Below are 25067 nucleotides of genomic sequence, written 5' to 3'. Positions count from 1 at the left end.
ACCCTCCACAGGTGAGAAGCCCCACCAATGCAGCATCTGTTGGCGCTCCTTCTCCTTAAAGGATTACCTAATCAAGCACATGGTGACACACACAGGCGTGAGGGCCTACCAGTGCAGTATCTGCAACAAGCGCTTCACCCAGAAGAGCTCGCTCAACGTGCACATGCGCCTCCACCGCGGGGAGAAGTCGTACGAGTGCTACATCTGCAAGAAGAAGTTCTCCCACAAGACGCTCCTTGAGCGACACGTGGCCCTGCACAGCGCCAGCAACGGGACCCCCCCTGCAGGCACACCCCCAGGGGCCCGCGCCGGCCCGCCGGGCGTGGTGGCCTGCACGGAGGGCACCACCTACGTCTGCTCCGTCTGCCCAGCTAAGTTTGACCAAATCGAGCAGTTCAACGACCACATGAGGATGCATGTGTCTGACGGATAAGTAGTTCTCTTTCTCTCTTTCCTATGAACAACACAAAAAACGACAACAACAACAAAGAAATAAACAAACAGAGCTATGGCACTAGAATTTAAGAAATGTTTTTGGTTTTTGTTTTGACCTTCTGTTTTTGTTTTTGTGTTTTGTTTTTTGTTTTTTTTTTTTCGTTTATTTTGTACTACATGAAGAACTGTTTTTTGCCTGCTGGTACATTACATTTCCGGAGGCTCGGGGGGACCTTGGTTCTCCCGGTCTCCCCCGGATGGTGGCCTTAAGGCCCGGTAGTGCTTCAAGAGCTCCACTGGTTGGATCTCTAGCTACTGGCCTCTAAATACAACCCTTCTTTACAAAAAGAAAAAAGAAAAAAAATCTCTAAAAAAAAAAAAAAAGTAAAAAAAAAAAATTTTTTTTTTCACTTGTGAAGAGCACTACAAAATATATAACAAAATCTAAAAGGCCTACTGTCTTTAAGTACACCGCTTGCAGTGTTTCAGTGGACATTTTCACAATTCTGGCCGCTTGGATTTCATAGTAACCAGTTTAAAAGAAAAAACAAACACAAAAACTGTGGAAAAATCACTTCTGGTTGAAAACCCAGAGGAAAGGCCCTGCTGTTTTCCACCTACCACCATGTCTGATTTCACACAAGGGCTGTGGGGTGGGAGGGGGCTGTGGGCTCAGTGCTGTGGAAAAGAACATGGCATGGCAGGCTTCTCTCCCCCATTGGGCCCAGTCGGCCCTGGCTCACCTCCTCCACCCACACCCCCTGTCAGCAGAAGCCAGGAAGACTTGGACAAGCAACAAGCAACAGTGGCTATCGTAATTTATTCAGTGTCTTCGCTGAGCCACAGCCTCAGCACAATCAAGAGGGACTTTCATGAAAGGCAGGAATGCAGATTAAACAAAGATATCAGAGATTTGCACCTATGTTTCTAGGTACAAGAGAAGGATTATTTCCAACAATCTTTGCAAAAAAAAAAAAGTGTCAGGATATATTCTTGTGGAAGAGAAAAAGAAAGAGAAATGGAGGGTGGGGGGAACAATAAAATGTTCTTGAGGCTTTTTTAATTCAAAATTTTATAGAGGGGCAAAGTGACGTTTACCAGATAGAATGCTGATTTTTTTAATATATTTACAACAGTATTTGTGTAAAAAAAAAAACAAAAAAAAAGTGAGATTGTTAAAAGTAATTTTTTTTGTTTTGGTTTTGCATACACTGCCACCAATCCCTTCTCTTTTATTTCACACGCATATATATATATATATATTTTTTTTTTTGGTAAGTCAAGACTGTTAAGGTTAGCGATACTGCTTCCAGATAGAAAGACTAAAAAGCAACTAAAGTTATATTTGAAAGAGAGGAAGGTTATTTTCTTCATATTTTTTTTATTTTTCTTAATTTTTATTATTTTAAGTATTGCCTGGGTTTATGGGGGGGAGGGCTCTATAGGCCCCACCCATCCCTGCTGTAATTTGAACTGCTGCTTTGTATTTTGATATGTAGTTCCTTGAATTTTAGCAAGCTTAAGTTACTCTGCTCATTCATCTAGAAGTCTATTGTTTTTCATAGGAGGGACTTTATCTTTTAGAAGCAGATTTTTGTGCTTCTCCAAAATTTCATTGAGCTTTTAGGATTCTATCATTTCTATTGACTTTGCTATGTTACTTGGATGATACACTATAGTAGGTCTATAGATCTTGACAAATGGATTTGATTCTTTTGTGGTCAGCCAGGAGGAGGACTTCACAGAACTCTGCCATCCCTGCTCGCCCTTCATAACTGCAAGCATTATTATGGGAAGCCTGTTACAAACCATGATGCATAGATGCCAAAATTTCTTTCTTCCTTTCAAATATTACCTTCTGACTCTTTCCACCATGGCTAAGAGGGCTAAATAAGATGATCATTCCTTAGATGACATGCATAGATATCCTTGCTATTTTGGAAAAGTCTTAAGGAAATTTACAGTTTCCCTGTCAATTTTCATCACTCAAAAAGACCACCAATCTATTGCATCATGCCAGATGCCCCTTTCTCTTCCTTAGTTGAGATTTCTTTCCTTGGTCTTGATCAAGAAGTCATAATGGAGATTTTTCCATTATACACAGTGTCCTGAAAGGATTCCAATTCAAACATAGGACTTTTTAAACTTAACTAATACTCCCAAAGTGATTTCATTACTGGGCATGGTTTAACACACTTAAAAAGAAAAATGCATCTTTAAACAAAGCAGAAACACTAAACTTCAATTTTGTAACGAAGAAAAAAGAGGATATTTTAGTTTCAAAATTACTCTACATTTTAATTTAATTTTCCAGTTAGTGTTTTATTTACAAAAACTGCCACAAACGAAGAAAAATCTTCCAAGGCAAGCAACTCTATAATGACTAAATTGGTTTTATTCATATATTTTAGACATTTGGTTAACTTGGCTCTTTGCCATAAGTTCTTTGTGATGGTTAGTAGTTTGTGCAACTGGAGTATTTGTGAGTTTGATTTAGTCCTATGGTGCTTAATTTGCTGGATATTTTGCTAGAAGTTTTAAGGTAGACTTGGATGATTAACTGACTACTGAGTATCACCCATTACAATTTCTAAGAGGAGTCTTGCCAAGAACTGGGTTGCCTGTTATAGACATTCTCTTCAAAAACACAGAATGTCCATTTTTCATTGCTAATTTTGCTGTTAAAAATCAGTGTTGACAATATTCCCACTTACCACCATTAGAGGGAGCATTAATTAGCTATGTCATGGAATTGTTTCCATAGTTTGAAAAACAAGCCATTCAGTCCATCAAATAAAAATAAAGATTAACATTTAGAAAAAAAATTAATCTGGAGGAAAATGACATCAGTACAAATGACAGATGGCCAAAAGCCACTGTATACTATTTTCAACCATTTGGCAGTAGTATCTTTAAAATAGTCTTTACTCAAACCTTAGCAAGTAAGTAAAAAATTCACAGAAAAGCTAATACTGAGTCATTTAGCTATTTCTCAAATCTGAGATCCATTTGCTGTCCTGCTGATTTGCCAGTAAAAAGCTAGGCAACAGTGCTAAAATCTGCCTTTTTATTATAGAGCATGTAGAGAGAGAGAAAAAAAAAAAACTCCAGGTGACTTGAAACCCCAATATTTATCCTTTTCCTGTAAGGGAAGTATCTCTTTTCAAAAAGAAAAAAAGTTATTGGGGGTAAGAGTTCTTGGTGAAGTAATGATTCTTGCAGTCTAGGACAAAATGAACAACCCAGATTTGTGTGGTAACACACTTGTTCCTACTGTTTGTCTTTTCCACCCAAATATCTCACAACCTAAAATAGTGGGCAAGTTGTTCCCTGAAAGCAGGATGAAGCTATATATGAGTGGGACCTCTAATTTGGGGAAGCAAAGATATTGCCATGTAGCTACTGCTATATGTCTGTCTCCGAAGGGCTCCTTTTTCAAACTGACCCACATTCTAGAAAATAACCCAGTCTGTATCTGTTTCTAAAGGAGACAGATGCCAATTTCAATCACTATTCAACAATCACAAATATCTTCAAAAGAGGGAAACATATTTTGCTTTTGGGTTTTAAATCCTACAATTTTCTCTTATTTAGATCTTCCTGCCAGGATGCTATCAGTACTCTTTTAAAAATTCTTTTTAGTAGCCAGGAAAAATCTAGATAAGATGGAAGCAGATGTTCTAGATTTAAGATCTCTTAAAACAAGCACAGAGAGAAAGAGCTAGTATGGAAAAGGAATGTTTTTTTTAGCAACCTATGATTTCAAAGGGAATTTGCTAAACAACAGGAAGGAAAAAAGTCAAAGGGGAATGTTTATCTGAAAACATTTAGATAATTTATGAAAATAAAAGTTCCTAGCATTAAAAACAATGATAATGTCTCAGCATAGTAGGAAATACTTTCCCCTGTTATATGCCAATATTTGTGCAAAAGGAATAAAGAGCCCTAAATATGGAAAACATAATTCAAAACTAAACAGGAATTGGAATTTGTGGATTTGGTACAGTTCTACAATAAGAAAAAAGTGAGAAACAAGACAGCCACTTAAACAACTGAAATAAGAATCTCTATATCAAAATAACTTGATTGTATATTTTAAATGAGTTTTAAGGTTTCATTCCTTATAACTATTTTGTAGACCTTTCCCTCCACCAACTCTTAATGCTTTCAGTCTGTTTCTGGCCATTCCTTCCACCTTACATCTTAGGGGTCACAATAGTTCTTAAGCTTAGAAACACTTGGATTTGCTTTGTGTAAAAGTTATACAGGTTTTAGTTTATCTCATAGTATATCCTTTAAGGGCCAAAAAAATCATTTTCCAACCCATAAACAGGGAGAATTTGCTTGTTGATGAAAAGAAAAAAGATTTCTTCTGGGTATATGAATTTCACTTTTAAGTTCTGTTATCTTGGTCTGTGTGCACTTCTATCACACAAACACAGGAGCAGTATGTTCCTTGTTCATGCTCTCATGAATCAGTTATTTGCTCTCAGCCTAGAAGTTAAAAATGAGGTGGCCCTAGGATCCCAAAGAAAACATAGAAAAGGCTTGTGTGGCTTTCTTGTTGGGGATTCTCAATAATATTTCTGATGCCTGTTGTCCTTAGGAAAAGGGAAAATATAGTAAACACAACTAGGATGTACAATAGAAAAACACCCATCCTTTCTGTTGATATTGAAGATGTAATTTAATTAGATGGGGCCAGGCACAGGAGATAATAATAATTCTGTAGGACAGGCATCAGATGATTTGTACCAGGCTGCCTCTGCTATGGCCAGCATGCTGCTATAAAAAATAAAAAAAGAAAAGCAAGGTACAACACAGAGCAAGCACAACCCGAGATGTTCTGGGGATAGAAGAAAACTTGAGGATACCCCCTTTCTACTGTGACTTAACTCATAAAAGAAATCTTCTAAAAGAATTCTTCAATTTAGTTATGAGTTAAAGTTCAGGGTAATGGAAGCTCTGGGGAAAAGAACAAAAGAATCTGGGGGAAAAATGTATTCAGCACCCAACAATACTAAGCCAAAAAGCAGCCAATCACAAAGCTAGACAGTTTGGCCTGAGATATTTAAAGAAACCTTTGGGCTTTTGCATGGGAAGGGTCGACAGACTTTCTTTTGAGTGATTTCTGGCTCTGAGAAACCTCTTTACCCAAATGATCGATTTGATCCCCAAGAAAAAGAAATTAAAAAAAAAGAAAAGACACTAAAGACAGGACCATGTGACCTGGTGACAAACAAAAAGGAGAGTGCACTAGAATTTCAATAGACTCCCTAATCCCATAGAAAAAGCAAAGCAACCCAATGCTTAGGACTGCTGATGGTCAGTCTGTAGGGAATGAAGAGTGTGCTCCAGTTGACCCAGCTACAGACTTTCTGGGGCTAGCCTCAACTTCCCAACTGGAGCCAGGGCAGCCTCTTTCTCTTCTCAGTATTTTCATGAAGAAAAGGGCTGTTCTCTTAGTTACATGGGGCAAACTTTCAGAAGCAATCTCTGCCTTGGTGCTCAGACTGCCTAGGGAGGCAGAAAAAGGGCACAGAAGAGCTCCTGCCCTTGAAAGAGAATATTTTCCTATTCCCAAAGGCTTTCTATGTCCAGTTACCATTTCTGATATCACTTAATCCTCTGCTAGAGGCAAGGCAGTGGTGACTCTGTGTTTTTGTAAACACACGTGGAAATTACTGATCCAAAACACTGAGTGTCCAGATAATCAGCCTGACCAAAATACCCCAAAGATTTTTCTAAGTCTCTCAAGACTTTTTTCTTTGAACACTGAACCAATAACAGTCAATGATGTACATTAGCAGATGCCAGAAAATGGTCATGGGACAGTTGAATTTATTTCCATTCTTTTCTAGGGTAGCTAGGTAAATGTGAAGGCTACATGGCACAATTTCTTTTTTAGAACTACATATTTCCTCCTCTCTGAACATGGGGTGAGGTTACCCTGGGTTTAAACCAAAACCATCATCTTTCCACACCACTGACTGAAACAACCTGCCATTTCACTAGCTTCCTATGGTCGTACCTGCTTCTCCACAGACTGAAACCAAATCTAAAGTAAAATATTTTCCAAAAAGACACTGATAGTATAGAATTATTGCCCTAAATGAGAAAGCCTGGGAAGAAAACAAAACATAAGAAAATTAGAAGACCATGAAGATACGTGAACATGAATCACTTGCTTTTTAATAATTACACTATCACAAAAATCAAGCCCTACTCATGACTGAGGACCGTGGAAAGAGTAACTTTAGGGAAGAGGTACCAAACTTGTCTGGACCTAGCTATGCTCAGGAACTAGCTGCTACTTCCTATCTCCCCTATTTCATTAGCAGGCATAGGCTGCATGTAAAATAAGACATTATATTACTCAATAATGAATCCCTTAAGAATATGATCACAGGTACCTGAGATGCTAGTTTCAAATATTTCTTAACATGGAGAATCATTCCAACAGAAAGCTTTCCTCACACAGGATTTATCTCTAAACTCTTTTTCTTGGCTTTCGTGTGCATCTGGTTTCTCTGGTGGCTCTTTGTTAAAATGCAAACTCAAAACTTTCCCATCTTCTGTGAAAGAACATAATCTGTAGAGCACAGACAAAAAGCTAGCCACAGTCATGGAAGTCCCAGCTTCAGGGATGTTTGATAATGGTCTGAGTCCCTCCTGAGCCGCCTTCAATTTCAGAGATTTTTTGTTTAGAATACTTATGAATTTCTAATAACACCCAAGACCAAAAGAAAAAAAAAATAATGAACCCCATGGGAGACACCTGTTTCTACTACTATTACAACAGTTCTTGTTGCCCGGCAATATCCTTGTAATTTATGTGTAGATTCTACTCAAGAAAGGATCTTAACCCACTGGGTATGTCACAGCTGCTGTCCAGAATATCTGTCCATGAGTGTAGCACAGGCGAGTGCACACACAATGTGAGGTGCTATTAGTACAAATCTGTATAACATTCATATTTCTCTAGTGACAAAAAGATCAGTTTGGGAAATTCTGGTTAGAAGTGGAGGGTCTCACATATTTCATACACCTGCTTCTGCTGTGTTGCCTTAGTCAGGTGCCTCGGTTATCTGTGACCAAGCTTTAGGGCATTCTGAAGGAGCTCAAACATCAGTAATTTCTGTGTATCCTTTTGTGAGAAACTTGAACAAATGCTATATTTCTATTGGATTTACTGGGGTGTGTGTGTGTATCAGTCTGTGTGTTATGTATGTGTGTGCACCCACACATGAACATGCGCATGTGTGTCAGTGTGTGTATTTATTGTCTTCTGGGTGCATGTGTGGTACCTCTCAAATGAAGCACTCACAGGCAGAGTCCTGGTGCCTAGATATGGTTGTTTGTTCTCATCACTGTACTCAGACTTGTGGCTTCCTTCCCAGGAAACAGTCACCTGCCCACTCTGTTGCTTTTTGTAGCATTTCCGAGTTGGGAGAAACAAAGGCATCTTGTTGGCTCTACAGCAAACCCACAGGACAGGCTGTTTTCCTCCCAAAGAAGGTGGAGCACAAGTGCTCAACTGGGAAGCAGACCAGAGGGTGTAGAAGGAGAGCAGGGCATCTCATCCAGTCTCTCGGAGGGGATACGGCCAGGCAAGGTCCATTGGCCATCGCAAGGCTATCCAGGGCTCAAAGGCCTTTGTTCTTTCCTCTCTAAAACCCAGTGTGAGACTCACACACAGAGACCCACATGTGAGTTTTAGTCCCAAACTAAAGCTTCCTAGTGCTGCCTGCAACCTCCATGAATTGTGTCTCCTGAAACCAACGTGGCCTTTGCCCAAGTCTTTCCGTATCTAGCAAACCAATAGATTACCAGCGGGAAGGTGTGGGGGGAAATCTCTAAGAATTGTTGGCTATCACCCATGCAAGAATTAAAGTAGAATGCCACTTTAGCCAAATATACTGAATAAATGAATCCGGCTCTCAGGCTGACTCTAATGGCTTGGTGGCCTAGAAACAGTCAGGTTCAGTTTCTCATGTTTATGTCTTTCTTTTTACTAGTTTCTTTTTTTTTTTTATAGGTAGATTATGTCTGATTCACAGAATTTAGAGGACACTTTCTTTCCTCTTCTAATTTGGTGATTATTTTTCCTTTTCTAATTTACAGGCTGTTAACACTTGCAACATTTTTGTTATTATTTTTAATGTAAATTGTTTTTCTATATCCAGAATAAGTCTGTGACTGTAGCCATAAGTATTTCTTTTACTGGAAAAATGAATTTTGTTTTTTGTTGTTGTTTTTTTCCTGGGGTGTTGTTGTTTTTTTTTCTCTGATTAACAGTACTAGTGACTTTGTGAAAGATTATGAGTTACTATTTAGGTAAGCTTACTTAAGTACAGCACACTACATTGCAGTATTTCTGAAACCTAAAACATACACATTATATATAACAACTCTGTACTGAAACATATATTACATTATATTCATTTTAACTTTTGAATCTGCCTACAATCATAAAGTTGATTTAAATATTATTTCTTTGCATATATCACCTACCACCCACCTGCTGCAGTTAACCTGGTACATTTAATAATCATCAGGACTGCTCTCATTTGCTTTTTTATATTATCAGCTTCAGTATTGTCTTTAGAGGATTTTTAGGATTTTTTTTTTAATGCTCAGACTTGGCAAATGTAGGAAAGTGAAAACTTTTTAAAACTTTTTTTTTTGATGTGGCTATTTTAAAGAGGTGTATGTTCAAAGTGATCTTGTTTATCTGACCCTCTCAGTATCTGAAGAACAAAAGGAAATACATATGAATGTATCTGTGATTTTCCCCATTTAGGATTGCCAATGCCCATACTGCTTTTAAAAATAGACCAGTGAGCCACTTAACTTTCATATGATCTGACCGACTATCTATGATAAGCTGCATTTCAGAGGGCTGCTCTGGTGAAAAATACAAGACAAGTGAAATCTCTGGTTATCTCAGCCGTGTTCTCCATTGATTTTCATACTGGTTCTTGACTGAATCTGTTTTCAATATGCTTACAATTATCTTCACTGGTCTTCATAATTTCCCTGTAGGCAGTTTGACACTATAATGCTCATTTCCCAAGAGATTTGTTTTAACACGAAAACCAGACTTTGAGAAACTTTTTATTGACAGAGGCTAATTTACAGACAGAACTCAAATACTTTATCACATTTTTCAATCTGCAGAGTCTATAAAATGGTGGCTCTTGGGTGTCTGATCCTTGATAGTTCCACTTGCCTGTTAAAGTGGAAATTTGGTGCCTTTCTTCTTTAGCTGGGCCACTATGAAACTTTCAGAAGTCAGACAGTCTATCTTCCTATACAAGATATACTCTCTGAGAGTATTTTTCAGATAAAGAGCTTCTTCAGCTTCCCCCAGTTGTTCAACCCAATGTCTGGACATCAGAGTTATATCAACCATTCATCTATTCTGGACACTGTACATTCTGCAACCATTTTCATTCCCTTCATACTATGTATTCAAGACATGATGAAACCAGCTTTTTCAATAAAATACACTACAGAAACCCTCTCTATACTGTATTAGTTTAAGTCTCTTCAGTGTGATCATACCAATTCCTTCTTCTATTTCTCTCAAATTTGCTTGGAGTCCCCTCATTCTGGTGGGACTGTCTATCCATCAGGTCTTTGCTTCCACCCCATCCAAATCCTCAGCATCCTCACATCAGGAAGCTTGGTACTCATTAAGGTTCTACATACTCATACTCTGTTTTGAAGGGGCCAATTTTGAACCAAGTAGTGAAATTACCACTGTGTTCTCCATTTTCAGTCAAATACTTGTCTACTAGACAAACATGTTTGTAGACTGAGTATTGGTAAAGCTGTTCCTTCAATGATCATATGCTCTCTAAACTGAACCAGTATCGTTATTTTCTCTTTCCTTTCCCTACCCATTCCCTTTATTTCTTGTTTCTTTTTGAAGCTACTTGAATGACCTAGTGGTCTCATTACTGGCCCACACAACCCTAATAGTACCTTGTAATGCCTGACTGTTTTATTTCTCATCCTTCCTCTACCTTTCCTTAATGTCCTTCTTCAAATAAGTTCATAAGCTTGAGAATCATAGGTAGAATGAAACATGAGGGCTTCGTTGCAGTTTCAGATTTTAAAAGCTGTCAATATTATTTTGAGAGTGGGAGAACCTGAGTCATACTTTTAAATGTCAACTGTACTAGCTGAGATCATACTTCCTCTCACCTTTACATTGGGCCAAAGATTAAGCAAAAAGTATTTTCTGGGCTTTTAAAAATACCACAGTTTTCAAAGTCTTGAGATGTGTAGACCATTGCTGAGGGAGAAAAAAAATGGCCAATATCAACTGTTTCAACTCTTAACAAATACTTAACTAAATTATAGACTTATTTACAGGAATTTAGAGAAAGGAGTAACACTGTAAAAAAAAAATTGATAACTCTCCAGATCTTAAAAAGCTCTCCTTATATAAGTAAGCCACTTCCCATTGAAGGAAAAAAATTCAGAAGTTCTTCACTTGCTACCTTTTGGGGGGAGAGGGGAGAAATCAATTGGTCTAGAACTTTGAACAGTAATCTATAAGGAATAAAAAGTTTTTCAAGTGCCTGATTTGTGACCAATGATTGTTTAAACATACACATAGTATGTGCATAAAGAAGACAAGAGAAGGATGGATATGCACTTTACGGGCTGTGCAGAATAAACAGTGTTCAGTTCCTAAACATTCACCATATAATTTGGTCATCATGTTAAATCTTGTTCCAGTAGATTTTATTTGTATGGTTTTCAGAGCACTGCTCAGAAGACTGATGTCATCCTGAGCATCTCTTTCAGGATGCTGGTACAGTCGTTACAATAATCCTGTAACACAGTCATCCGGCCATGGCAATATCGCCTCTCTGGCTCCTCTGAAGATGAATCCTCTGACATTTGGAAGTGCACAGAAGTATGCTTTCAATTCTTGCTTTATGGCTAACAAGCAGAACCATCACTTAATATCACAAATGGATTCTTAGTTGACTTGAGGCTTGACCCAGCTTTTGTCTTGATCAAAGGAACTTGTAACATCAACTCACACCAAAGAATGCAGTAGAATAAATGGAAGGTTCAGAAGCCTTCCTGCAGCAGGTGTTTAGCAGGAAACTAGTTTCTTAAATCCAACATTTAAATTGCTTAAGATTGTGATCTTCACTTGCTTTCCAAGTGAGTTTTATGTTCTTTTCCTTTGTCCATTTTGAGTCTTACTATCTTGAAGTATCCTTTATCTGAAGTACTCTTCTCCTCAGCATTGGCTTCTGAAGGAATAAAAAATTCTCTTTTCCATCCTAAAATATTGTTATCACTTCAACTATAATGTTGAGTAGAAAAGGATCTGGTTCTGAAAGATCTCATTTGATCCAGGTTCCTTCAAGCTGTCCCAAGAAGAGTGCCAACCCTGATATCGGAGATTTCTTACCACAAATCTGTGTCAGTCAAAGATTAATGCCAGTATTTAAGAGGCTACCAGATGTGGGTTTCTTATTCTTCATAAGCCTCCTGTTTGTCCAAAATGACACATGTCAAGAACACCAAGAGCCCTAACAGTAATTAATGCAGCAAAATAATGGTCAGAAACATTACAGTATATATCTGGAAGTTTAGAAAGAGATTTTTTTCTTCTCTCCCCACCCCCAAGAGAAAGCTTGTTTTTCCCCCAACCCCTTACAATGCATTTCAGAAAGACTGCATCTCATTTTACAGATAGGTAGTTTTAGTATTTGCAAATATAGTTTAGCAAATGTTCTGAGAATGAGGCTGGTAGCAAACAAGTTTATTTTCTGCACTGGACTTTAGGACAAGTGTGCATAGATACAATTCCTTCAAAGAAAGTGAAACATGGTAAAGCAAAAGGATAGTACTTTTACACATTAAAACAGTTGTTTGCTATCTGTAAACCTTGATTTAAGCATAAATATAACATTTTAGGTACCTGAAACTGGAGGAATGTGTATTTTAGTAAAGTCTATTTGTTGATTTGTTTTTTTCTTTTATCTCGTTCTTCTTAAGATAAGAAAAGATTTGAATTCTTTCATTTGATACTTTATCCCAACCATACAAAAATCTTCCATCTTCCCATTAAGGAGTGTTTTCTCCATGAAAATCTTCTTTTTATAATGACACCTGAGAGAGTTAAGTTCTGTTATTCTGATGGCTTTGAGGAGAGAAATTCTCTCTGCACTTTGATAGAATAGTTAAAATAACTATGTATTGAGAAAAACATCCCTCTATACCTAAATAAATAGATTTGGGGCCAAAGAATGGAAACTGGTTGCAGGTGAAGGTCATGCATGCCATACTACAAATCCTTATTGTCTCCTCAAAACCCTTTTAGAAATAAGGCTTGGAGTAAATTAATATAGTATAGAAAAATCCAGGAAAAAAAAAAGGAAGGTGCTAAAAGAATGCCAAAATCCATCTATAGATCTTTACAATTGTAGGGATTTCTTTTCTATTCACAGTATAAGACTGTATTCAGGTCTTCGTAAGGTCTTAGATACAGCACTTCCTCCTCCATCTCACCTCCCCCACCTGGACACTGAGGTGACTGAGATTCACACATCGAAACCCACCCAAATTCGACACTGGGTGTAGGGGAAGAAGTTGTAATATTACATTTGAAGCAAAGTGTTTCAGTTTATCTCAGTTTACAAATAGCATGATAACCTTTCAATAACCTGCCTTGTGCATTAATTTACATTCTTGGCTCAAACTTGAATTGCAATTTTAATTAAGTGAACACAGGAAAAACAAAGAGGGGGACAAGATGATAGGATGAGACTAAATTTGATACAGTTTTGAATTCCTTAGGGTCCTTGGAGAAAGTTGTCACCATCCACATTGTTTCTGCGTATCCCTCTTGATAGTTCCAAGAATTAGTACAGTAGCTACATTCCTTTGTAATTCTAGATGCTTCTTTATGCTATTCAACATATCTAAAGAATTCATAGAGACCCTTGACTGCTTCTGTACATAAGGTACTCGCCAGTGCACATGGGGAGTGTGCAAAAGCATAAGTGAACGTAATATGCTTCAACTTTGAGATGAGATTTTCCAAGCCTCTAAAGTGATTTGGTGTGTTCATAGCTGGGCAAATCTTGGAAAAGAAATATAGTTACTCTTCCTTTCCTTGAGCCAAATGTTGATTTGCAATTGGTTATAAATTTGTGTATGAACATTTTAAAAAATATTTTTCAGCAGTTAACTTTCTTCCTTCATCCAGTTTGTTTGAACCTTAATCTTTTTTTTTCCTAGGGCCTATTGAGATACCAAGGATAATTTGCATATATCTCATGAAAGTTCACTTTTGTCTTATTGAAATTCTTTCAATGATTTCAATGTGGTTTTCAAAACAGATGAAAATGAGATCTTTTAATAATCCTCATCCTGGCAAACAAAAAGTGAAAAGCTGATGGTAAAGAAAAATCCGTGATAACTTTGTTTTTAAAGTAATGTGCTGAACCCACTATGCCAATTGTTTCCATGGCCTATTCTGTTCGCCTATTTATGAGATATTGATTCTTCTGAAACTTCCAGCACACATGTATGGGTCTGAGCAGACAAGCAGATTCACATTTGCAGAGTTAGGATCCAGACAAACAGTAGACAGATAGATACTTCACTGGTATCAAATGCAAAGCACTTCTCCAGACTCACTGATATTCTCACATCCCAAATGAATTCTAGATTAATCTTAAGCAAGAAATAAGCTCTGTAAAAAAAATTCCTGCTCTGAATATGTTCTTTTTTTCCTTGCTGACTAATACAAGAAGAGATATAATGCAGAACCTCAATTTTGGAGTAATCATTTACTTTTGTATTTAATAACTGTACTTTTGCGTGAGAGTATCATTTAGTTATGTGTACCAATTTTCAATACATCATTTTGAGAGAGGCCTTGAGAATTTCTGTGTATATGTATGTATATCTGTATCTGCGTGTAGTCAGGGGAAAAAAAGAGAAATTAATAGAAGAGAAATCAAATGAAGGAAAGAGAGGTCATCGTGTTCTTATTTATGTTATGTAAGGTGGCTGCTACCTGTAGCCCTTGAAGAATAGCTGATTGCCCCATTTCAAACATAAGAACCTGGAACTTTCAAATTTAAGGTCATGTTTTAGGAAGCAGGAAAGTTCTATTTTCTTGTCTTTCTGCCCATTCCTTTTAGCATCAGAGCCATCTAACCCGATAAAACCCATTAAACAAAAACCACTACTGACCTTTCCATAAAATAGTTACTTTTCTTTTTTCAATACCCCTGGTCTTAACTCAGCTACTTCCCTCTATTTTTTGCCTATTGGCTTAATGTTTTACAAAATAATATATAGGTGTATACTAGTTGTTTCTTTCTTTGAGCTGAAACAAACAGGGGCAACAAAGGAGATGACTCACAGAAGTGTGAGGTGAAGACTGAATTTCCCACTTTTGTAGCACTGGTAACCTTTAGTAAGAGCTGTTTAGGATTGAGCTTTGAGTGTATAATAGGACTTTTTTTTTTTTTTTTTGCACTAAGTATGACTGCACTGTATTGCACTACTGAAATGTATTTACTTGTGCCAGGAAAGAGTGTGTTAGGTAAGGGAAAGAAAGAGGCAAGTTGGGAAGCCAAAAGCGTCACTGAAATGGAAGAGTTTTTCTATCCTGCTTGGTCTTAGTAGAGTAGGTGAGAACCTATAGAATCTTTGCCAACTCTTGACCAAGCCTAGCAACAGCCATGCTGATAAAACCTGTTTTCTTTTTGTAAAGAAGTTGGACTAGTACAACAAATAGAGGATATTTCAGAAGAAATTTTACCTAATGTTTTTTCTAAGTTTCAGTAAGAGCTGACATAGTGAGGAAACCAACTGATACCACATGAAGGACTTGACCTTGGCCCGCACCACAAAGCCCTTGCTGAAAGAAAGAAGGAAGGAAGGACATGAAGGAAGGGAGGAAGGAGGGAAGGAAGGAAGGAAGGAAGGAAGGAAGGAAGGAAGGAAGGAAGGAAGGAAGGAAGGAAGGAAGGAAGGAAGGAAGGAAGGCAAGAGGCACAGCCTTGTCTGTGTTGAGATATCCTTTCACTCTGAGCATATTTTTCTATCTATTTTTCCATCCATGGGTGATAGGCCAGAGGCATAGCCTTGTCCATATTGAAATAGCCTTTTACTCTGAGCATACTTTTCCATCCACGAGTGATATTTAGACCGGGCTAACAAAAGAGGAAGGCCATGCATGTGGTAAAGTTTTGTATGGTGACAGTAAGGGATCAGTGCAATAAACCTTGAAAACCAGTGAGGTGAAAGGCTTATTCTGCAAAACGCTAGGCCAACTTGAAAATTGGAGGAAGAATTAAAAGATTCATCAGAACCTACCAGCTACTTTGTCATAGATTGTCCTTATTGAGCAGAGATCTTAATAGTGCCTAAAAGTCTAGTTGTTTCTTCCCTAATTTTGTTGGAGGATTTATTTTTATTGCCTTTTAAAAAAATCTTAAAAGCAGAGTTTGACAGCTCTATAGTAACTGTTATTAAGAGAATCTTGTCCTACTAGAAAAGCAATAGATTGTGTGGGGAAAAAAGTAACAAAAGAGTAAAGATGCTGAGAGACTTCCAGAATTTAAGGTGACTGCTTTTGCAAATTCTGGCTCAGTAAGCAAGTATTGCAACCCATATAAACAGTTAATATTGAATTTCTCTGAACACTCTTGCTTGTGAGAGCATCGGTTTGGGAAACTCTCAATTGAGGCCTCTATTCTAAGATTACACTATTGTTACCTGTCTCTTTCTTTCTCCTCCTTAGCTTCTGCCCAAGTCTACCATTGCAAATTGAATTTTTGAAAAAAAGTTATCAGCCTTGCTAGTTGGACAAATTCCATGTAGAGCTTTCACAACTAACATAGCAACCCTTAAGCACTCAAAGTATTATCTCTATTTAAAAGAAGAATTATAAATGCAGAGCTGTTAACAGATACTTAAAAATGCCTACTGGGTATGCTCTAAGACAGCATGACTGCGACAAACCAAAGCTTTAGAAAGAAAAAAATAGACCTTTTAAACATATACTTCTATTAACTGCCCTAGGATATTTTTCATGAAACTTCGGGGAAGAACCTCTTCCTTGAATCTTGCATATCCATTCTGGTTCTATCACCAAAGATTTTCATCTCTACAACCCAACCTTCTCTTTCCCAGAGAAAAGAGCTACAATGGGGTCAAGGGATATGCTTTTGTTGGTCAAGGGATGAAAATTTGGTTTTTCTTCTGTTCACAGTGGTATTTTCAGGAGACCTGGGCATTGGAGGAGCTACTGAACTGTCCTATGACCTAAGGTCTGCTCAGAGGCTTGGAAAATACATACTAGCACTTGACACTGTCAACTATTTTTTTTAATAAAGTCATGACCTAGAGGCTGATGGAGACAAACACATTTCCAAGGAAAAGAGTGAGCTGAATCATTTGGAACTGAACAAGGATCATTGGTGAACTGTAGGGTGGCATATAACAAGTGCAGATAAGATCTCTGTGAGGTCCAAGCCAACAGTAGTGAACTGTGGGGTAACAGATAACTGGCCAATGAAAAGCCACCATCTAGGTAGGTGGTGTTGGGGTTACTGGAGTAGTTGAGATGTCTGTAACCATGACAAGGAAAATATTTGGAGGCTGACCTGTTATGATAGTGCCTTTCTTGTTATAGCAAGTACTCGATTAATAATTTATTCAGTTATACTTTTTGGACCATTGTCCCCAGTCTTCTGAGGAGATCTAAAAGGACAGTATCCATTTAGGAAAAAGGGATGTGATGTTGCTCCTGGGATGCTATGATTTGATGTTTGCACTAGATTCTAAACTTTTTTAACTGGAGCAACTGAATGAGGGAAAAACCAAGGACAACTCAACCAAAAGCAGTATTGTCTGATTTATTCTACTTCCTATTCTTCTTCTTTGTCCTCCTCTTACTTCTCCCTCCTCTTCCTTTTCCTTCTTCTCTCCTCTTCTTCTCCTCTCCACTTCTTCCTCCTTTTCCTTCTTTCCATTCTTCTTTTCTATCTTTTCTTCACCTCTTCATTCTTGTGCTTACTTTTCCTCTTTCCCTTCTTTTTTCTGGGAGGATACTTTACATCTGTTGTTAACAAGCTCAACTCTTACCAATTCTTTTCCTTCATTTTTTGCTCCACACCAAGCCATCAATGTGGATCAATCATCGGTTAGGGATAGTTCATAAAAGGAGCCTCCCTTTTCTCGCCTTCTCTGAATCGTCAAGGGCCAACAACAGTGGGCAGTGAGGAATAGAGAGATATACATTCACCCCATGCAGCCCAGCCTTTTCAGAGCCAGTAATGTGGACATTGTGTTAACAACTGAGTTGACATGTCACTACTCAAAAGACATTGGAACCTAAAGGCTCATCCTAATGGATGCTCAGAAGGAAAGAAACCAATGTGTTGAAGTAAACAAAAGTCAGCCTGCTTCTTTTGTCTCTTCTTTAACCCACCTTCCCACCATGTCTCTCTCTCCCTCAGAATTATATCTCATCTCATAGGTTACCAGAAACGATATTTGATTCCTTGGTTTCTCTCTTTTATCAGTGGGCTGGAAACTCCTCCAAAATTAGAAACAAATACCATTCATAGCTTCGCTGTCACCAACCACTTTCCCAGACAGTATCTACCTGGTCTTGACCAGTCAACAAAGATAATTCATTTTCCTTTTTGTTTCCATTTCCATTTCACTTGTGGGTGAGGCTATAGAAAGATGGAAACCATGAGAAGAGTCCATAGGCTGCAGTTCTAGGGCATAGCTTGTCAGGAGTTTATTTTTCCAAAATATATCTTTCTGCACCTGTGTTCAGTTTAATCTCTTGCCCTTGATGATCATTTCTATTACATTTGTGGTTATTTTTATAAGAAAAGAGTCCATTTGCTGTGTCTATTTGAGTGCTCTTTTTCTATTTCCCTACATGGACCCAGCTCCAACCTGTTAATGAAGTATCTTTTTATTATGTTCTTAATATGTAATTCTACTGTAGACCAAAAATATAAAAACAAATTTGTTCCCTTTAAAGATATAAAGAACTAGTGAGTGAAAGATTTAAGAGGTGAAAGACAGAAGAGCAGTGGTTAATTATGTTGAGTTAGAAATCTAAGAGTAGCCTTACCTAGTTTTTAACCAGTGCTTGCCAATCATACCATAGTTGGGATTATATTATCTTGGCTTCTTCAAGCGTATGTTCTATAATTCTTATTTGTCTGTTTGTTTTATTTGATGTAATTGAGGTTGCACATCATGCTATTTTTGACAATGCCTGATTTTATTATATTGTAATTTTATCAGTCATTTTCTTTAGAAGAATGAGGGGGAAAGTTTTATTTCTTCTTTTAATTTAAAATTTGTTTTATGCACTGGAAATAAAATTGGACACAATTCACTGTTTAAAAGTCAAAAACAAAACAAAACAGCAACCATGAAGAAAAAGCCAGCAAGAAAACAAGGGGGGAATAAGCTCTGAAAAAAAGTTTGTCCATTCTGAAAACACATGCAATCTACATCCCATGTGAAAGACCAATGCCATCAAGTAAAAAATTATATATATATAGATAGATATAGATATGTGTGGCATATATCTATATCTATATATATATATTACAATGCTGAAAATATATGAGGAGCCTGTGTTCAATGGAAATGTAGAAAACATGGAATTTCTTTTTGATGGGAGATCTTGTCATTGCCCCAATGAATACCTAAATAATTTGGATATGGAGGGAATTGTGGACTGTCAAGGAAATAACCACAGCCTTCCTGATATTACTGGAGCTCTGGGTTATTACTTTTATCCTATGCTTCAGCTCCATTCAGAGAAGAAACATACACACACACACACACACACACAGAAAGTGATTTGTATACAGTACACAAACATGCACTTTGGCGTCCTAACTGCCCATGTGCTACCTCACTGATTTACAGTGATGGTCCTACAACATGGGATTCTATCAGTGACTCATTGAATATTGGCATATGCTAAAGAAACTCTTGAATCCAGACTGCTCTTCCTTTATCAGCACTTCCCAATACCTACAGGGCCAACTAGCCATACCCGTGCACAGTGAAAACACAGCTCTTTACCAACTGGCTACATCACTTGTGTAATATTTGCTGGGTTTTTCTGGTTTTGTTTTGTTTTAGAATATGGGTGGGAGTGGATGTAACTTCACAATCCTAATACAGTAAATGTTTTGCATCTTCCATGTTTTATGCAAAAATAGACATTTAAATCAATAAATAATTGTGCCCTAGACTGAAAGTTAATGTTTAGGAGAGGGGAAAATTGTTGGAATTTTTTCTACATTTTTTTGTGAAGAATCTTTTTTGGAAAGGAAGGATACATATTTTTGTTGTGTGATATTTTCTATTTTTGAATGCATTTTATTGGTACAAGACTGTTTTTTTGGTGAAGACATTATTTAAAAAAAAAAAGAAAAAAAAACTAATCGAAAAGTTTGCCCTTAAGGATATGCTGCAGTTTTGAGGTTAAAAAAATAACTGATTCAAGATGCGTGTTAAAAGTTGGGATTATATTGTTGTTTTTTGTAATTGTTACAAGAAGAAGTTTGTACCCACTGCTGTTTATTTTGTTTCAGATGAGTAAGTAAAGGGATTGTTCTTGTTTTATTCTTTTTTTAGAGAAAAAAGCTATTTATGAAATGTCAAAAACACTGGACTGTGAGTTTAAGTGTGGAAGCATTTTACCACCCTGTGTCTTCAACCAATTATGGGAAACCCCTTTTCTCTTCCCCCCCGCCTTAGCCTTGCCAAATGAGAAAAAAATAATAATAATAACAGCTCTCAGATGATTGAAGCCACCGAAGCCCTGCTTTAATTTTTATGGTTTAAAAAAGTTGGAAAACCAAAGTTAAATTTGTTTCTGAAATCCTATTGTCCATTGCCTTTATTGTTGTCGTTGTTGTTTGAATAACCCAGCCTGTAGGCTCTGCCTCTCTATCTTAGATCATTGCCTTCTTAGGGACTGGGGGCCAGCTCTGCTACAGAGAGAGGCCTACAGGTGGTGAACCTGAATGCTGAGGTCTCACAGAGAAAAATGTGAGTGGCACTTCAGTCTTTCAGGGGCAACCAACCTTCCCCATCCTGGGCAAGGCTGCCAGGAGAGCACAACACCAACAATGACTGCCATCTCCTTCACCTTCTGCTTCTAACCCCCTCCAGTTTCCATGGCTCTGCTTTCTCAGCAGCTGACATCCCATGGATGGGAGGAGGCAGGAATCCAAATGGAAGACATGGCTGCAGGTGCTATGAAGGCACCGTCAGCCCTGGGGGAGGCAGGGCAAGGGACCACTCAGCACACGGGACCTTGCCGGCCTCCTCTGACTCTGTGGATTGTCCATCCATCTGCTCACTGTGAAGATGGAGAGGCAGTGTGCCCTGAGGCTGTCCAATAGCTTTTCCATATTTTTTCAACATTGAAAAAATAATTTTAAAAAACTGTGATATATATTTTTTTGGAAAAAAAAAATCATTTGGCTGGAGGGAAGGGAAAAGGGAAACACCAAAAGCTGTAACATGATTAACTGGAGATATTTAACTGGGGCACTTTTAGACCAAGTCAAATACATTCTTATCTGGACCCTAAAGCAGCCAAATCTTGAGACTGTCAATGATAGAAAGCTGAAGAGAGGCCTCCATCTCCTCCTTTCTCCTTTCTTCTCTTTGTTTCAAAATTCTCTCTTGTTCCAATTCCCTCAAATGACTGCTCCATGGCCCTCAGCCTCTCACTTCATGCACACACACACACACACACACACACACACACACACACACACACACTCACTGGAAAAGTACCATTTTTCTTAAAGATTGTGGGACCGAATAAAATCATGTGCCTTCATTTTTTTCCTTTTATAGTTAGATGAACCTCTTCTTTTTTACAATGTTAAGGTGGGGGGTGGGGAGATAGGGAGGCTGAAGTGTTAGTGGAAGACTTGGGCATCATTTGATGAATCATTTTTGTTTAGCATACTTCCCCTAAACATTCAACACAAACAGCTGAAGCCCTTCACAACACCCTTTGGACATCTAGAATATCATTAATCAGGTACCTTGACAACTTCAATCCACTTGAGTTTAGAGCAATTTCTGTTATTTCTATTGCATGGACCTCTTTGATTTTTATCAAAATGAGGTGAGCAAGGCAAGCTGCCTCATTCTCCTGATTGGTGCTTTTGCTCCTGTTGTAGGATGGGCATGAGGGTGGGGGTGGGAGTGGGGGGTGTTTCAACAAAGGGTGCATTCCTAAAGATCTCTGGTGCTGAAGGGCCTTTCAGAGACTGTCTTTGACACACTTTAAATACATATACATGAATGGTATCACATGCAATATTTAAATGGAGCAATGGAAGAGGCTCTTTGAAATGGGGTTTTGCATCTTTTTGTAACTTTTTGATTTCTCTGGTGCCTTATTCCTATTTGAAACTGGCACTGACATACCCACAAGAAACGGACACAGAAATCACCCTCAGGAGTGGGGACTTTGAGTATGCAGGGGCCACAAAAAAGGTCAGTGTCAGTTGGTGAGGGAAAATATATGACATCTCAGCTAAATCCAAGCAGGGACTGCACACGTCATCACAGTCAAAGTGAGCAAATCTCATATGCAGACACACACAAACAACCAATTCATTCTTTCTTGTCTTAGCTCTCCTTCCTGCTTCCTTTTCTATCTCTACCTTCTCATAACGGTGCTGCTGCTGCTGCTAAGGTGCCCGGAGTCCAGAATGCCCAGTAATCACTCAGGCACAAGCCTGTCACTGCCACGCCAGCCCCTGGCACAACCAAGCCCAGGTTTCTCTTGCTTTGGGGCTGAGAACAGTCAGATTCTTCTCATCAAAAAATGTTTTCCAAGGAATCAATGGATTACAGTTATTCTGCATTGAAAATGCACTTTAAAAATAAATAGAAGCTCCAGACTGCTTAAAATATACAGAGGGAGCAGGGGAAAGATAAACATGCTATAGTGTCTGAACCCAGTTCAGTTTATCTCCAGTTGAAATAATATACACTCTATTATGTATAAATGTATACACACTTGCTATATATACCCACATATATAGTGTATATATTATACATATATAGGTGTGTTCAATGTGCATGTGTACACACATGCGCATCACAAAATCAGTGCTCATTACAAATCCAGATGCTCATTACAAATCCAGATGCTACCCAGACAGCAGCAGAGGAAACAAGGTTGGACTCTTGCAACAGATCACAAAAAATAGAAACAGCCACTTGCAGTGACTTTGGTCATTTCTGTATGTTCACAAGGAATGGATTGTAACAAAGAAAAAAAAAAAGGAACGGTGTTAGGGAAGAGAGGAAAACTGGGCGAAACCATCTTGATCCAATGCAGTAATGTTCTATACCATTTCATCTGCTTTCTTTTAGTCATGTTGATTTGATTTCCGTTTTTTGGCTATTAAAAATATTCTAAACGCAAGTAACCACATCCAAGTGAATACAAACAACTACAGTGAAAGCCCTTTTCAGAGGAAGATGTCAGAAATCTCAAAACCCTTGGCCTGGCTCAGAGCTACCATGTGCAAATCAATTCTCTTTTAATGTTTGAAATAAAAACTGAAAAATAAAACTTTTTTGAAGCACCTTAACGTGGCTATCCATTTGAGGAGTGGGTGCCACTTTTTTCTTTGAGCACCTTATTGACGTGTTTTTGCTATCTGCTGTCTTTCTGTTACCTGTTGGCTGACTGGCTAGCTGTTAACACATGCATGTGCGCAGATCAGACCTCTGGGCATGTGTGTCCTCAATGAAGTTTACTGTGGTGACTGCTGAAAGGTGAACCCATTTCCTGATTTTCCTGCCACAGTGTTGTGATAAGATTTGAAGAAACCCTTTTCCCAGGAACGTTTCTTATCACATTGGATCTTCATACAGAAAGGAATGAGGTCCCTTTTATGCAATTGCTACTGTGTATACACACACATTGACATATGCGCACATACACTGTATATTCAGATCTAAATACATAGACACGTGCATGTACGTGCACACACACAAGCATAATTCATTTGTCCAAGTGATATTTCCAGTGTTGGTGTCACAGACTGTTTCTGCAGTTTCCATTTCCCAAGTGAATTTTGAACAGAAGGAAACTTTTCTGACCAGACTATCTTTTCAGACTGAAGACCTGGGAACTGGGGAAGAATTTGGAAGAGAGAGAGAGAGAGGCAAGGAAAGACAGCTGTAGACTGGAAGAGTAACTTTCTAAGAGGAATGTGGGCTGAATGACTGCAGACCTACCCTCTGTCCTGATGCGTGGACATAAAACACTGCTTGTACCAATCTGTGTGCCGTAGAAATCCACACATCCATGAACACTTTCATCCTCCCGTAGATACATGGTTTGTGATGAGCAGGTCAATAGTTTTGAGAGGAAGTTTGTTCCTTTTTTTTTTTGTTTCTCTCATTATACTCTTAACTTGTCAGTTATCAAACAAACAAACAGAAAAATTGTTTTGAAGAACCTTGCATACGCCTTTTCTATCAAGTGCTTTAAAATATAGACTAAATACACACATCCTGCCAGTTTTTCTTACAGTGACAGTATCCTTACCTGCCATTTAATATTAGCCTCGTATTTTTCTCACGTATATTTACCTGTGACTTGTATTTGTTATTTAAACAGGAAAAAATTTCAAAAAAAAAAAGAAAAATTAACTGTAGCGCTTCATTATACTATTATATTATTATTATTATTGTGACATTTTGGAATACTGTGAAGTTTTATCTCTTGCATATACTTTATACGGAAGTATTACGCCTTAAAAATACGAAAATAAATTTTACAAGGTTTCTGTTTTGTGTGGAAGAGTAATTGATGTTGCTAAGAATGATGTTTGTTTTTTGGGGTTTTTGTTGTTTTTTTTTTAAATGTTACCAGCACTTTTTTTGTAAGTTTCACTTTCCGAGGTATTGTACAAGTTCACACTGTTTGTGAAGTTTGAATATGAAGGAATAATTAAAAAAAACTCTCTTGTCTTGGTTTCCTGCCGTGTCTTCTTTAAGGCAAGAAGCAGCTCTCCACAGACTCTAGTCTAGTCTAGACACCACAGACTGTAGTCTAGCCTTATCTGAGATCATCCAGATTGTGGATATAATACCTACAATGCCAGAAAAATATACTGATCCATCAGTGCTCCTGACACCACAAGTTGGAATTTTAGGACTGCTGGTGACATGGAAGTCACTTGGGGAAAATCAAAAGCAAATGTAACATTAACTTACTCCTGTCCCAACCTCAAAACAGATGCCACAGCTCACTTCCTCAGCACAAATGAATCCACATTTGTCATTCCTTTCCCATGTGAAATTCAGTGCGGTCCACTCATGAAGAACATCTATCTCAGAGCCACAGGATTTAACGTATTTTCCCGTTTGCTCAGGATAATTTTGTGGATTATAGCTCAGGCTATATAAGCCCAGCCTTGGCATGTGTGCAGAGAATGGGTAAATGATTTCATTTATAAATTGTTGTTCATTGATTCATTCATCCTTACTTCTTCCTGTCCAAGATTCCAAAAGGGAAGCCAAGAAAATGGGAA

The 25067-nt window shown here is 38.0% G+C and overlaps 1 protein-coding gene across 27 annotated transcripts in view; it reads left to right on the top strand.

Annotated features, from left to right (window-relative positions):
- The window catches only part of Zbtb20 (zinc finger and BTB domain containing 20), a 748243-nt gene extending 723740 nt beyond the window's left edge, over positions 1 to 24503 (top strand). For all 27 annotated transcript variants that reach the window (XM_048346657.1, XM_048346652.1, XM_048346655.1 and 24 more), the window contains one exon: positions 12 to 24503. In XM_048346657.1, coding sequence (XP_048202614.1) covers positions 12 to 433 — 422 coding nt within the window. In that variant the 3' untranslated portion in view covers positions 434 to 24503. The remainder of the gene's footprint in view (positions 1 to 11) is intronic.
- Positions 24504 to 25067: the final 564 nt, after the last annotated feature.

This window comes from Perognathus longimembris, chromosome 5 (assembly GCF_023159225.1).
Source record: "Perognathus longimembris pacificus isolate PPM17 chromosome 5, ASM2315922v1, whole genome shotgun sequence".
Lineage (NCBI taxonomy): Eukaryota > Metazoa > Chordata > Mammalia > Rodentia > Heteromyidae > Perognathus > Perognathus longimembris.
Note: the sequence above shows the minus strand (reverse complement) of the source record. Positions and strands in the feature narration are given on the sequence as shown.